The sequence below is a fragment of the Procambarus clarkii genome, chromosome 41 (assembly GCF_040958095.1).
Source record: "Procambarus clarkii isolate CNS0578487 chromosome 41, FALCON_Pclarkii_2.0, whole genome shotgun sequence".
Lineage (NCBI taxonomy): Eukaryota > Metazoa > Arthropoda > Malacostraca > Decapoda > Cambaridae > Procambarus > Procambarus clarkii.
The window spans coordinates 26,747,462-26,761,700 of NC_091190.1; the positions used below are offsets into that span (position 1 = coordinate 26,747,462).

The 14,239-nt window shown below is 42.7% G+C and overlaps 1 protein-coding gene across 2 annotated transcripts in view; it reads left to right on the plus strand.

Moving 5' to 3' along the window:
* LOC123760986 (DNA-binding protein SMUBP-2) overlaps positions 1 to 14,019 on the plus strand; it is a 357,511-nt gene extending 343,492 nt beyond the window's left edge. The window contains exons 19-21 of one of the 2 annotated variants that reach the window (XM_069339475.1): positions 1,770 to 8,660; positions 12,542 to 12,705; positions 13,952 to 14,019. Coding sequence is in view for 1 of the 2 variants with exons in the window: in XM_069339477.1 (XP_069195578.1) it covers positions 12,542 to 12,583 (42 nt within the window). In the remaining variant the exon portion in view is untranslated. The remainder of the gene's footprint in view (positions 1 to 1,769; positions 8,661 to 12,541; positions 12,706 to 13,951) is intronic. The other variant, XM_069339477.1, reaches the window with a different exon arrangement.
* Positions 14,020 to 14,239: the final 220 nt, after the last annotated feature.

Sequence of the window (14,239 nt, forward strand, 5' to 3'; positions counted from 1 at the left end):
ACCAATAAACAACATGAAAGTTGATGACCCAGACAGCTTCTTTATGAATGACATTCAAGCTGCAGATAATATAACGGATATTACCACAAACTCGGAAGACTTTGAAAGAGAAATTGATAATATGCCTATGCACTCAGCTCCTGGGCCTGACTCATGGAATTCAATATTCATAAAGAAATGTAAAGTACCAGTAGCGAGAGCACTCAGTGTAATATGGAGAAAGAGCCTGGATACAGGGGAGATACCAGCAGCACTTAAATCTGCAGATATAGCTCCGTTGCACAAGGGGGGGAGTAAAGCCTTGGCAAAAAATTATAGGCCAGTTGCACTAACATCACACATAATAAAAGTGTTTGAAAGAGTGATTAGGAATCAAATTTCTAGTTTTATGGAAAACAATGAATTGCACAATCCAGGACAACATGGATTTAGAGCGGGAAGATCCTGTCTGTCACAGTTACTCAACCACTATGAGAAAATCACAGAAGCCCTAGAAGAAAAGCAAAATGCAGATGTTGTATACACAGACTTTGCAAAGGCGTTCGACAAATGTGACCATGGGGTGATAGCTCACAAAATGAGGTCAATGGGAATAACTGGAAAAGTAGGACGCTGGATACTCAATTTCCTGTCGAACAGAACACAAAGAGTAACAGTCAATCAGATAAAATCGAGTCCAAGCGATGTTAAAAGCTCTGTGCCTCAAGGTACAGTCCTTGCACCGCTACTGTTCCTTATTCTCATATCTGATATAGACAAAAATACACGCCACAGCTTCGTGTCGTCCTTTGCAGATGACACAAAAATCAGCATGAAAATTACCTCTGCTGAAGACATTGAAAAACTACAAGCAGATGTCAACAAAGTTTTTGATTGGGCAGCAGAAAATAACATGATGTTTAACAGTGATAAATTTCAGGTACTCAGGTACGGCAAAAATGAGGATCTGAAACATAATACAGGGTACAAAACACAATCGAATCTTCCCATAGTAGAAAAACAGCATGTCAAGGATTTGGGAATAATGATGTCCGACGATCTAACGTTTAGGGAGCATAACCAAGCAAATATCGCGTCAGCCAGAAAAATGATCGGATGGATTACGAGAACTTTCAAATCCAGGGATCCCATCACAATGGTTGTACTCTTCAAGTCACTTGTGTTGTCCCGTCTCGAGTACTGCTCAGTACTCGCTTCCGCCTTCAGAGCAGGAGAGATTGCTGAAATAGAGGGAATACAGAGAACATATACGGCACGCATAGACGCGATAAAACACCTAAATTATTGGGATCGTCTCAAAGCTCTCCAAATGTACTCTCTAGAAAGGAGACGAGAGAGATACCAAATAATATACACATGGAAAATACTGGAGGGTCAGGTCCCAAATCTACACAGTAAAATAACAACGTACTGGAGTGAACGATATGGAAGAAAATGCAAGATTGAACCTGTGAAGAGCAGAGGTGCCATAGGCACAATCAGAGAGCACTGTATAAACATCAGGGGTCCGCGGTTGTTCAACGTCCTCCCAGCGAGCATAAGAAATATTGCCGGAACAACCGTGGACATCTTCAAGAGAAAACTGGACGATTTTCTAAGAGAAGTTCCGGATCAGCCGGGCTGTGGTGGGTACGTGGCCCTGCGGGCCGCTCCAAGCAACAGCCTGGTGGACCAAACTCTCACAAGTCGAGCCTGGCCTCGGGCCAGGCTTGGGGAGTAGAAGAACTCCCAGAACCCCATCAACCAGGTATCAACCAGGTATCAACCAGGTCTGAGGGTTTTGGAGTCAGGGCGAGGTTTAGCTCAGATGGCTTTAGGGGCTGCCTCCTCCTGCTTCGAGCATGGAGGTGGGTGAGCCCGATTTTCCTGCCAGGGCTTCTGGGTCAACCCAGCAGACTCCCTTCTTGGAAGCTTTTCTCCTGGATGCCGCCTTTTCTTCAGGGGTGATGGGCGTGGAAAATGGCTCTGCCCTGGAGCCTGTGTTGGGGGTTCCCGAGGCTCGGGGGAAAATCTGCTTTTGCCCCTGCTTGGCCCCTTGTGTCTTCTGGGCAGGGGATGTTGCTGCAGGGGAGGGAGTTTTCATCCCCTCCTTCCCTTTCTGAGTTAGTATTACCGTACAGTATTTTCTGCCGTGATTTCTGATCCCTCACATTGGGTGCATCCACCTTTTGCTTGCACGTTTTTTACTGGGGAGGGGGGTGGGAGGAAGGATGAATTAATATTCAGACTTTTTCATTTGGTTCCTCGTTCATTTATTACCCGTTATTTTCCAGTACTTTTGGTACCCCTGCTCTTCCTTCCTCTCAGATCAGCAATTGTGAACCTTGGGTTTCCGAGTGTGATATATTGAGTTGCCACAACTGGCCGCTAGGGCAGCACTCTGGTCGTGGCACACCATTCCACAGGTGTGGTTTGTTTTTATCCACTCTTTGTGTATGGCTGCTGGGTGGTTGAAAGTTTATCATTCCTTTCCCGCTTTTTGGGGCGTTTTTCATTTCGTTAATGCGCCATTGTTCTTACCGGTGACTCAAATTGGTACATGAATTGATGTGTGCTTCCGTCATCACTGCCAAGGTGTTACCAGTGGTGTTTGGTGATTTTGTACTCACCTCATTGTACTCTTCTAGTTGTTCTTGTGGGGGTTGCACTTCAGGTCTTTGGGCCTGCCTCTCACCCGTAATTCACCTGGTACAGTATACACATTCCTTTCTAGTTTCTTGAGCTCCTGCATTTTTGCGTTTGCAGCATCCACCTCATCACTGACTCCTGCATTCCCTTTCCTTATTACTTAACCTTTGAATAAGTTCTATTTATTTATTGTCTCTGTGGCTCCTTTGGGTACTCGGTTTCCACCTGTGTCCCATTTTGGGTGTATCAATTGTATTAATTCATCCATCTTTTTCTATCCTGTCCGTTCCTCTGGGGAATTGTGGTTGGTGCTCCTGTCTTGTGTTCCCAGGGCAGTCTCGTCTTGTGTATGAATGTAGTCCTTGGCTTGTTTTCATTATTTTATTATGGAATTATCTTCTATCCTGTCCGTTCCTCTGGGGAATTGTGGTTGGTGCTCATGTCTTGTGTTCCCAGGGCAGTCTCGTCTTGTGTACAAATGTAGTCCTTGGCTTGTTTTTTTTATTTTATTATGGGCCCCAATTTTGTAACTAGCAACTTTGCCCTGCATTCTCGCCCAGCTCCCTAGCCTACTGTGCTCAGTATCCTGTCCGTATTACAGCTGTTTTAGTTGTGGGGTTCATTTAAAAAAAAAAAAAATAACATTGTTTGTCCTATCTGCCGACAAATGTGATAGATAAGGTGCCCTAGGGTTCCTCGGATTTGTCCTTTCAGAGGGTTTTCTTCCTCTCGGCTTCCCCTTGCGAAGGTTTGGGAGGCCCTTTACTTGTAACTCTCATGAGACCCTGTTTACCCCTCTGTGTTGGAACTGGTTTTGTTCGAGTTCGGTTCCTCTTACACCGATCGGGTGTGTTTTTTGGTTCCGTTGTCTTCCTGGCTGGCAGCCTACCTCTATGACTGGTTGGTGTGGGCTCCCTGCCGGTCTGCTTGTCTGCTAGCTGGGGTTCTGGTTCTTTCCCAGCTTGCCGGATTCGAGTTCCTGGTAACTTGGTGGAAGTCCCAATGGGTTCCATCCTGGGTTCGGGTTTGGCTGGGCTTAGTGTGGGGTACCAGAAGATACCAGAACAGATTCCGAAGCCAAATCCTGCCCAGCGGATAAACCAGCAGGACAAAGTACAGGCTTCCACACTGCTGCTCAAGCAACTGCCAAGGGACCCAAGTCTGCCTCAAACACAGTTGAAGACAGGACCACAACCAGAGCAAAGCTGTTGGCAGTTGCTTGAGCAGCTGTGTGGAAGCCTGTACTTTGTCCTGCTGGTTTATCCGCTGGGCAGGATTTGGCTTCGGAATCTGTTCTGGTATCTTCAGAGCGAATTCTTTTTGCCCCTCTCAATTGCTGGGTTCATTTTCCAGTGTCCTTGCATTGGTTGCTGCATCTCTGGCATCTTCTAAGGGGTTTTGGGGGTTTGGTGCCATAGCACCTTCCTCTTCCCCTCACTCGATGTGTTCACGGACGCCTCATCTCTCGGTTAGGGCTTTGTGACCAGCTGTCACCATGCCCGCCAGGGGCATTGGGCGCTGTCGTTTCTTCAAGCACACAGCATGGTGTGGGAATTTGCGGCTGTGTGGCAGGCGCTGCGACAAATCCAGTTTCCTCGGGCCTCGGTGATCCGGCTCCATTCGGACTGCTTCCCCCGTCATTCATTGTCTCAACCTGGGTGGGGTGGGGTTTCTCTTCGGTCCATAACTTTGAGGCTGGTCGCTTTGGGCTCGCTTCTGCTTAGTTCTCGGGTTTTAGCTACATGCCGTAGACATTCAGGGTGTGTCTATCATCCTGGCAGACGGAGAGTCACACTTTTTTCCTATTTCCATGGAATGGACAATCAATGCGACCTACTTCCTTTGGCTTTGTCGGATATATGGGCACCCAGAAATGGACCTCTTCGCGTTGGTGTGGTCTCGACGTTTTCCACTGTACGTGGCGCTTTTCTCCAACTGCGAGGCCCTCATGGTGGATGCTTTTCGGCATAACTGGTCATGGTGGGGGTTCCTGTACCTCTTTCTCCCGGTCCGGCTGTTGCTCCAGGTTCTGGCTCGGTTCGAATCCTATCAGAAGAGGGTGATTCAACTGGACCCATGGTGGTCAGCCCAGCCTTGGTTTTAGGCGCTGTTTGATTGGTGTCCGCACCCAGAAGTTTTTCCGCGGCTCCGCCTTTTACAGCAGGTCGGGCCAGTGAGGTATCTCTCTGGTTCGGCCTAATCTTCCACTCATCGCATCCACTTTTTCTGACACAGGTGTATTGCCATTTGTCTGGTGATCAGGTGCCTTCTTTGATGGTGTCCCACCTGCAGTCTTCATCTCAGTGACAGTATGATGTTTGTTGGCAGTCATTCCACCATTTACTTTCCCTTCGTAGGGTTTTGTTTGTGTTAGTTAAGGTTGTCTTGTCCTTTCTCTTTTGGCTTTTCCCTGGACTAGCATCTGATGCAGAATTCTGTTGCTTTTTATCGTCCGGCATTGGCGGAGCTGCTGCAGCTTGCGTTCAAGGTAGATGTTACTTCTGCAATGTCCTGCAAACTGTCTCATGTGTTTTTTAACCTCCGGCCTTCTCATGCACCGCCTGAACCACCTTGGTCTTTAGACCGGGTTCTTTGCTTTTCTTTGCTTTCTTTCATCAGACTTCGGTGACTGATGACCCCAAACTAATATAGCACGTATCAGTTTTCGTATCAGTTTCCTGGCCTCGGGCTGGGCTTGGGGAGTAGAAGAACTCCCAGAACCCCATCAACCAGGTATCAACCAGTTCAGATAGCTTCAGGGAGCCTCTGGGGCTCGCCAAGAAAATTGGGTTTTATTACACTCAGTGCTGGTTTTTTGTGCTTCCTGAAGGCTAATAAACAATGTCCAAAGAAAATATTACTTTTTCAGAACAATTTTTTTTTATTACACACCATGGGGATGTCAGCTATTAACAGTTGAGCAGTGCATGGGTTAAATACCATTGAAAATAACTTTATTGATCTTTATTGAGCACTTGAGGCTAAACCAAGTGCCACGAGGAAGCATGTGAAAACTGTAGTGTATTACGGATTTACTAGTTCATTGCACCTTAGTGTGGCTGAGTAAAGTGTAACTTGTGTCATTAGTTTGTGTGGGGTGCAAGTTTTAGTGTGTCAAATGTTGTCATCATAGCAGTTGTAGTTAGCTAACTACAACCCCCTGGTGTTGTAGTTAGAACTCACCTGCTCACCTAGCAAATAAGAATGATATAGGTTTAAACCCTGGGCAGGGTTGAACAAATGGTTACTGTTCCTTTATTGTTTGCCCTTATGCAACCGGTAGTAATTGGGACTTGGATGAAAAATTATTAGCAGATTGTATTGAAGAGAAAACAGTATAACCTAACCCATTCCAGCACCTTCCCTAAAGCCCAAGTCCTAATTAAGAAAGAAAACTATGTTTAAGCTTTACTAATTGTAGTGAACAATGCAATATTAGTATGCTTATTTATAATATGCTGCAATATTTTCTGGTTCCAATTCTTTCATTTAAATATAATTTTTCCTTACGTATTGTTCAGAAAAATGTAATATTAAAATGTTATAAGGTAAGGGGGTTTTTTAGTACCTATTTAATGTGCAGCTTTAAAGTTGTTATATATACTGTAGTTTGAGATAAATATTAAGATTATTTCTTATCAAAATATTTTGTTTTTATATTAAAATCCATAATGGCTCCTGTTAACATGAACATAAAATATAAAATATTATTACAACTATAATGTTGTTTGATTTCATTATTATGCAACTTATGGTTAAAGTGAATGGTATCTCATGTATGATTCAACAATAAACACCAGGCTTCAGTGTAACCTCAATAGAAATGCGCATTTCAGATGTTACTACTTCTGGAATATTCAGAGGATTACATTCAATCAAGGGCTTTGATTGAATGTAATCCTTACCATTTGATTAATAATGTAATGTATTGTAATTCAATACATTTGATTAAATGTAATCCTTTGAATGTAATCCTGATTGAATATTCATTACCAGCTATTTTGTTTCTTGGAGGAGGGGGGGGGGGAGGAGAATTCAGTGGCTGCTGAGGTAGCTCCTCACACCTATAAATTACATCAGTTCTTTTGAGTCCTTAACACTTTGGTGTCATGTTGACGTTCGTGCAGTCATCAAAACAATACACACAGTTTGCGGCATGACATTCATGATGTCATCCATTATTTTTTTATTATTCTTATTAATGAGAATAAATGTTGTGAGTGAAAGAGTTTAACATTGGGTTGTGCACTCACAGGCAATGTGCCAGGCCTACCTTGCAGGTGCGATGCAGGTGGCCCGCCAAGCCAGCAAAAGTGTTTATAGCCTACTAGAGGCCAAAACCTGACCCCTTCACAGAAGTGCAGGGATCTAGGGATTCATAATCGCCCTCACCAAAAAAACAAACTTCTTAAAAAAGGAAACAAAGTAAAACAGACAATTGCAAGGTTTACAGAAAGTAAACAAACAATGCAGCAATCAATCAATCCAGCAGTTGGATCATACACATAGTAACAGCTGACCACTACCAGGTGGTAGCACCATGGGAGCTGCTGGCCCCCCTCATGTCAGCAATCATCAGTCTTTTACCTGATGTCTGATTACTACGTGACTTGCCAGCTCTTCGGGTCCCAGATATTCTAGATAATTATAAGTGCTGGCCATCCTTTGGATTCTGACCTGTGGGGGCTCTGTTTGTGTATCATTTTAATATTTAGTACAGTATTTGTTTCATGTGTGTGTGTGTTTTTACAAACCTCACTTGTGTGGATTTTGTAAGCTGTCCACCTTGAGCTGCATGTGTTTAGAGCAGCCCTTTCCTAGGTGCTGGATTGGTTTGCTTCTGCCCTGACAGGGTTTCTTCCCTGGTGGGTTCGGGTGTTTATCCCATAGAGGTCAGCCTCCAAGATGAGTAATTATCGAAAGAAGACACCTAGCCGGGAAGACCATGTAGCACCATCAGTGTCGTTGTATATTCAAAAGGCACTAAATATCAGTTAGGATGCCAATATGTGAACAAAAGCACATCAGGTGAGCATTATCAATGGTACTGGATTTACCAAGGATCCTATCAAGGGACAAATGACCTCACGGTACATTAGGAAAGCAAGAAATGCAGTTGTCCTGAAAATTGGAACATTCAACAAGAAGGCATATGATTGTAAATGAGACAATGCAATTCGAACAATAAAGAGCTGGACGGTGTTCCATTAAGTGCCTGTGAGTTAATTGTTTATGGCAATACATAGCCTACCCAAAGCTGTTTCCTGCTGTTTATTATGGTGTTAGAAAGAAGGCCAAGGGAAAAGGTTATCTTTAAAAGTGTGCAGTTTGTTACCCGTAACTCCAGACAAACGGCCCTACCAGAGTGCTAGGATTGAGGAATGAATGATTGGGTAGAAATCAGAATAAGGAATACCTTTCTTGGAAACTGGACAAGTGCGGATGGTCTCCTTAGTGGCAGTGTCTGCATATTCATTTAAGGTAATACCAATATGGCTGAGAAACTAGCAAAGCTCATTTGTTCTAAATCTGATAGAGATAAGAAACGGCCAATGTTGGATTTCAACTCCCACAGAATGTATAGGGTTAAATGACTCCACAGCCATGAGGGCACCTCTAGAGTCAACCACAACAATAAAAGAACATTAACCCTTCAATTGCACATCGCATCATATGATGCTTTGACCGACTTGCAGTAAATTGCGCATCGCATCATGTGATGCTTTGGAGTACTACGCAAGATTTAAACGGCCCGCGGATACACGGGGTTCACCACACCTTCATCAGGGCTCTTGTAAACAGATGCCATTTTAAAAAAAAATCGTGGGCCAAACTCCCGGGTGTTATTGCCCTCAGTATTGAGTGAGCAACCAAGCCTGATGCATGCAGCATGAGCTAACAGCACTGCTGTTGGAGGAGAAATATTAGTGCGTCTGGCCTTGAGGGCAGCAGCCATCAGTTGACTGCGGTCCATAGAATTACCCAAATCAGCCCAAATCGGCCCAAAACTACACAAATCGTCCTAGCATTACGTAAGTAATGAAGAAATATGGTATATTTACTTACTATAATGTTGGTGCTACACGTAGAACATGATCAAACCTATTTTTACTCTGAAATAATCTAATTTCATAACAAAATGAGACGTAAATATGGGAGAGGTGACGCCATAGGAAGTCGACGGTCCAAGCGACAATTGTGTGGAGCGACTTATCCAAGATATATGGTCGCCTGGAGAGTGTTTGCTGCCATATCAGCCTCCTGTACACAGTGATCCAGTCCTTTTCGTTCATTGAACACCGAACCCTACACGCCCTCTGATATATTGCTTAATTAACAAATATTCACAAATAAAGATTATATTTGTATATGTTATCAGAAAGGCAGATATAAAATAGTTTTTGTGAATCCATCTCAGAGGTTATACCTTATTAGAGAGGAAAAATATTCATACTTTAAACAAGGCTTCATGGCCAATGCTCTCCTTACCGATATGGGAACTATGACCTTCCGAAGATCAATGTTAATTTAATCTAGATATTGTAATAAACGAAGTTTTCTATGTCATCATAAAGACATAAATATAAGCTGCATGTTAATACTTTGGCATAAATATAACTGAAGTGAAAGTGAAGATATATGCCTTTTTATAGTTACTTGATGGCTCGCTCAGGGAGTGTGAAGGCCTCCACACAAGCCAATCAATTTTATAATTACTTTGCATATATGCAAAGTAACGCCATAGGTCTTTGTCAGAATAAAGACATGTAGACGATAATGTAACTACATTTCAAGGAAAACATATCTTAATATAATTATTAAATGAATGCAAAGTTATGGTTAAATAAATAGCCAATACCACATAATCGCCGGTGTCCGGACACATGAATAGTCGCATTAGGTGAAAGGAAATGTATCCAACCATTTCCATTTACCCAACCAGTTTGTGCACCCTATACTCATCCTCTGTGCGGTAATTTATTGTGCACCCCATACTCATCTTGTTACCAGTAGTTTGTGCAATCCATACTCATCCTGTGACCCGTAATTTATTGTGCATCCCATACTCATCCTGTTACCGGTAGTTTGTGCAGCCCATACCCATCCTGTGACCTGTAATTTATTGTGCAACCCATACTCATCCTGTGACCTGTAGTTTATTGTGCAGCTAATACTCATCCTGTGAGTCATAGGACATTGCGCAACCCTTTCTCATCGTATGAATCTTTGTTTACTTTGCTCTCCATATTCATCCTCTGCGCGATAGTTTCTTGTGCAACCCATACCCATGATGTGAGTGGTAGTTTATTGTGTACCCTATACTCATCCTGTGAGTATAGGGTACACAATTCTTGTTTGGATTCTTGTAATGTTATTTGTCTATTTGTATTCACAGCATTTGTGCGCCCCTTGAGGGACTTGAATTAGAGGGGGGTTGAAATAGCCTAAGCTACTCTATCCCTTTGAGATGTATTTATTGCTTATCTCAATAAACATACTTGCGGGTGAAGTACACACCCACTGAATTCCTGCCATCAATAATTGTTTTCATAACCATTAGAACAATGGCATCCCTCCAGCCACCATCCTTCCACTGACCCCCTCCTCTGGTCCTCCACCTCAGACAATAACCCCCCACACCCCCTCTCCCTTCCAGACATCAGCATGTCAAAATCAGTACCATAATGTGTTTAAACTATTTAAACTAAGTCATTGTGTATCTCAAGGTATCTTAATTCATTTGAAAGTGTACATGTGCATTCGTTCATATACTCGCCTAATTGTGGTTGCTGGGGTTGAGCTCTGGCTCTTTAGTTCCACCTCTCAATCATCAATCAACAGGTGTACAGGTTTCTAAGCCTATTGGGCTCTATCATATCTACACTTGAACCTGTGTATGGAGTCAGCCTCCACCACATCACTTACTAATGCATTCCATTAGATATAATCATATATGATTACACATAATCATAATCATTCCATACACAGAATCATATATGTGTACGTCAACGTATACATACATGCGTATATATACCTCATATTAAAATACTGATAAACGAATGACCATGAACAAATTAATTTATAATTGTAGCAATATATATAATTTTAATAGACTAATTACGTGTTTATACATTTGAATGGTCCAGACAGGTGGCCAGCCTTGGACATATACACTTCTGGTAGGCACAATGACCTCATGTTAGACCCTTGATAGATTATGTGAGAGAGAGAGAAAGCTGGGGCAGGGAGGTGCGTGCCCCAGGGAGATAATCCATGCCCATGCCCCGCCTCGAGGTCAGTTCTCGAGTCACACCAAGAATAACAATCGAGCAAGTTGTCCTGACCAGGATGTGGCATATTAGGGAGGGTTGAGGAATAGGAAGCCTGTCTGATAGGGCTCTTGGCAAGCAGCTCTCCCTCAGTCTACCTATCTATATGGAAGAAATGTATCTAGGCCCTCCTCCCCCCTGCCTATTCTCTCTCCCCCACCTTTCTTCCTTCATTTCCTCCCTCCTTCCCTCCCCCTCACTGGTGAGAGAATAGGAGTGTGAGAGTGGTTAGAGAACTCGTAGTTCTCACGCTCGTGAAATTGTCTGCGACCCTGGAGGAGTAGAGCGGAGGGGGGCGTGAAAGTAGGTGACGATGGAGGAGTAGAGGGGAGCATTATATGCAGTGAACGTAGGTGTCTATAGAAGAGTACATCATAGAGGAGGGTGAAAGGAAGGTGACGATGGAGGAGGAGAAGGGAGGGGGTGTGAAGGTAGGTGATGATGGAGGAGTAGAGGAGAGGAGGGGGGCAAAGGTAGGTGTCTATGGAAGAGTACATCATAGAGGGGGGTGAAGGTAGGTGGCGATGGAGTAGAGCAAAAGGGGTGGGGGTTGAAAGTAATCCTGAGTTTAATTTTTTAGTTATATATAATGACACCTCGGCTTACGAATGAATATTTATGAACTTTTCGGGTTACGAGCCTAATTTCTTCGAAAAATTTGAATCGGGTTACAAACTTTGCCTCGGGAAAGGAGTTTGTTGATATACGTATGGGCTGACCTAGCGCGTGGTGGCATGGTGATCGCGCCTCAGTTTACCAGTGTCTCCTGCCTAGTAAGTATCGCGCCTGAATTCTTTGTAAAGCATTACATTTGTTTGGGGATTTTTGGCTATTTGAACATAAAATTTGTTATGATATATCTTGCCATGAGTCCCAAGAAAGCCAGTGGTAAGGTTCAAGCCAAGAAAACACATGTGAGAATGACCATAGAGGGAAAACAAGAGAGCATTCATAAACATCAAAATGGTGCACAGGTTGTTGAACTAGCTAGGCAGTACAACAAATCTATGTCAACAATATGCACTATACTTGCTAAGAAAAAGGACATTATGAGCATTAAAGTGGCAAAAGGCATATCAACAATCCCGAAACAAAGAACACAAACACTTGAGGATGTTAAAAAGGTTTTATTAATTTGGATACACAACAAGGAGTTAGCAGGTGATAGCATTTCAGAGGCCATCATTTGTGAGAAACCAAGGCATTTGCATGAAGACCTTTTAAAGAAAACCCCTGGAACAAGGGGGGGGGGGGAAAGATGAATCAAGTTTGAAAATGTGAAAAGTTTGTGTGACAATAGAGCCTCGTGGAAAACTTTTGCTGTGGTCATTACCTGGTGGAATGCACCCAGGATGAAGTATCAGGGGTATACATCTTTTAAATCATAAAAGTAATAAACATTTCCCATCAACCTTACAAACAATATTAACCTATTTTCATGTATTTCCCCCATGTGCATTTTAACAAAGTTACTAAATATCCTTTATCATTCTGTAAAATTTCAATTACAGTATACTGTATACAATTTTGTTAGTATAAATGGACTGAATATTCTGAAATCACTATTAATTTTACAATTTCAGATTCAAAGGTGGTCTGGACACCCAATTTGGTCAGACAGGTGAAGAGAGCATTTAGGATAGTTCGAAGAGATGAAGATGGTCACAATTGTATTTGAAGAGGCAAACGCCCCCCTTTGCTCCTGACATTATGTTCAGCCTATTGACCCCTGCACACCTAACACAAGGTAGGTTGAAAACTCCTCCTTCATGTCATTGGTTCATTAGCCAGAAACTTAGGGCCCATGCAGGAATATCCCTAAAAAAAAAAAAAAGTGGCCCCAACAATGCATCCTCCAAGTCTGGAGGATGAGCAGGAGCATTGTCGAGATGCAGGCCCTTTAGTGTCAAACTTTTCTCTTGCAGATATTTTTTGATGGCAGGGCAAACCACTCTACATCACAGTTTTTCTGCACGTTATATATTTTTTAAAACTCTTGGATTTTCGGAATGATACACGAGCAAGGGTTTAATTTTCAAATCGCCACACAGCACAATAGTTAGCCTATCCTGACACAAGTTAGCCCAAGTTAGCTTGTGTCCGGGCAGTGACGTCTCCTCTTGGGTAATGTATGTCCTCTTCGGCAATTTTTTCCAGAATAGCCATGTCTCCTCACAATTAAACACTTGTTGTGGAATATATCCATCAATACAGTATCTACAAAATCTTTAAAATCACGAACAAATCTTTCAGCCCCTACTTTGTCTGAGCTGGCACCCTCACCATGCCTCACAACACTATGAATACCACGTCTTTTTTCAAAATTTCTCAAACCATCCCCTACTCACCTTAAACTTTTGTATCTGCAAAACTCGTTCTAGGGGTTTTCTTTATAAGATCTTGCATGAAGATTTCATTGTTGACCAAACCACACACTGGAAATTGAATAGATGACGACATTTCGATCCGTCCTGGACCATTATAAAGTCGATTGTGATGAGATGAGGGAAGCAAGAGCATTAAGTAGGCAAGAGAGAGAGGTGAGGAGATGGCAAGAATGTACGTATGTACATGAATAAAACATGTACATACTTATACATAACGTGTGTAAATAGTGTAATAAACACAATAACAATATTTTGGGAGGAGGAATGTTGGCGAGTAATGTGTTGGAGGAGGGAGGGAGGACTGGCAGGGTGTGGCAGCTCACTCATGTTTTTTGGGCTCACCATACCAACATAGTGGATCGTTATGGTGAATACATACGTAGATGGGTATATACAATGTGTGTATATAGTGTAATAACAGCAAAAGCACTGTTTGATTGTAGAATATGTCGCATATATGAGGCCCATAATTTTGAGCATAGCGATGTTCTATACTTTGAATTATATAAATTACACAAATTACACACTTTTAAATAATATTACAGCAAAAAAAAGGAAGAAATGAATGAGAAACTTCAAAATAATTGCGCAACATTTTATTCGCAGCAACTGCCATCGCACGGGGTGGCGGGGCCGACAGACCCCCATCGCTCCAACGCTCAGCGCCCATAATTTGCTCAACTTCCCAGCTCCATCGCAGCTAAAGTAAGTCACATACAATATTTTTTGTTTAGTTTCCCCGTGATCAGACTCTGCATTTTAACAATATAAGAAGAGAAAAAAATTTTTTGGAAAGAATTTATTTCTTGTGCACCAGGGTGTTATTTGGAGGCAGAGCAGTTCAGTGGTTAACTACTAAATTTTTTTTTCTCCCACACACGCACCCCCCTAGGA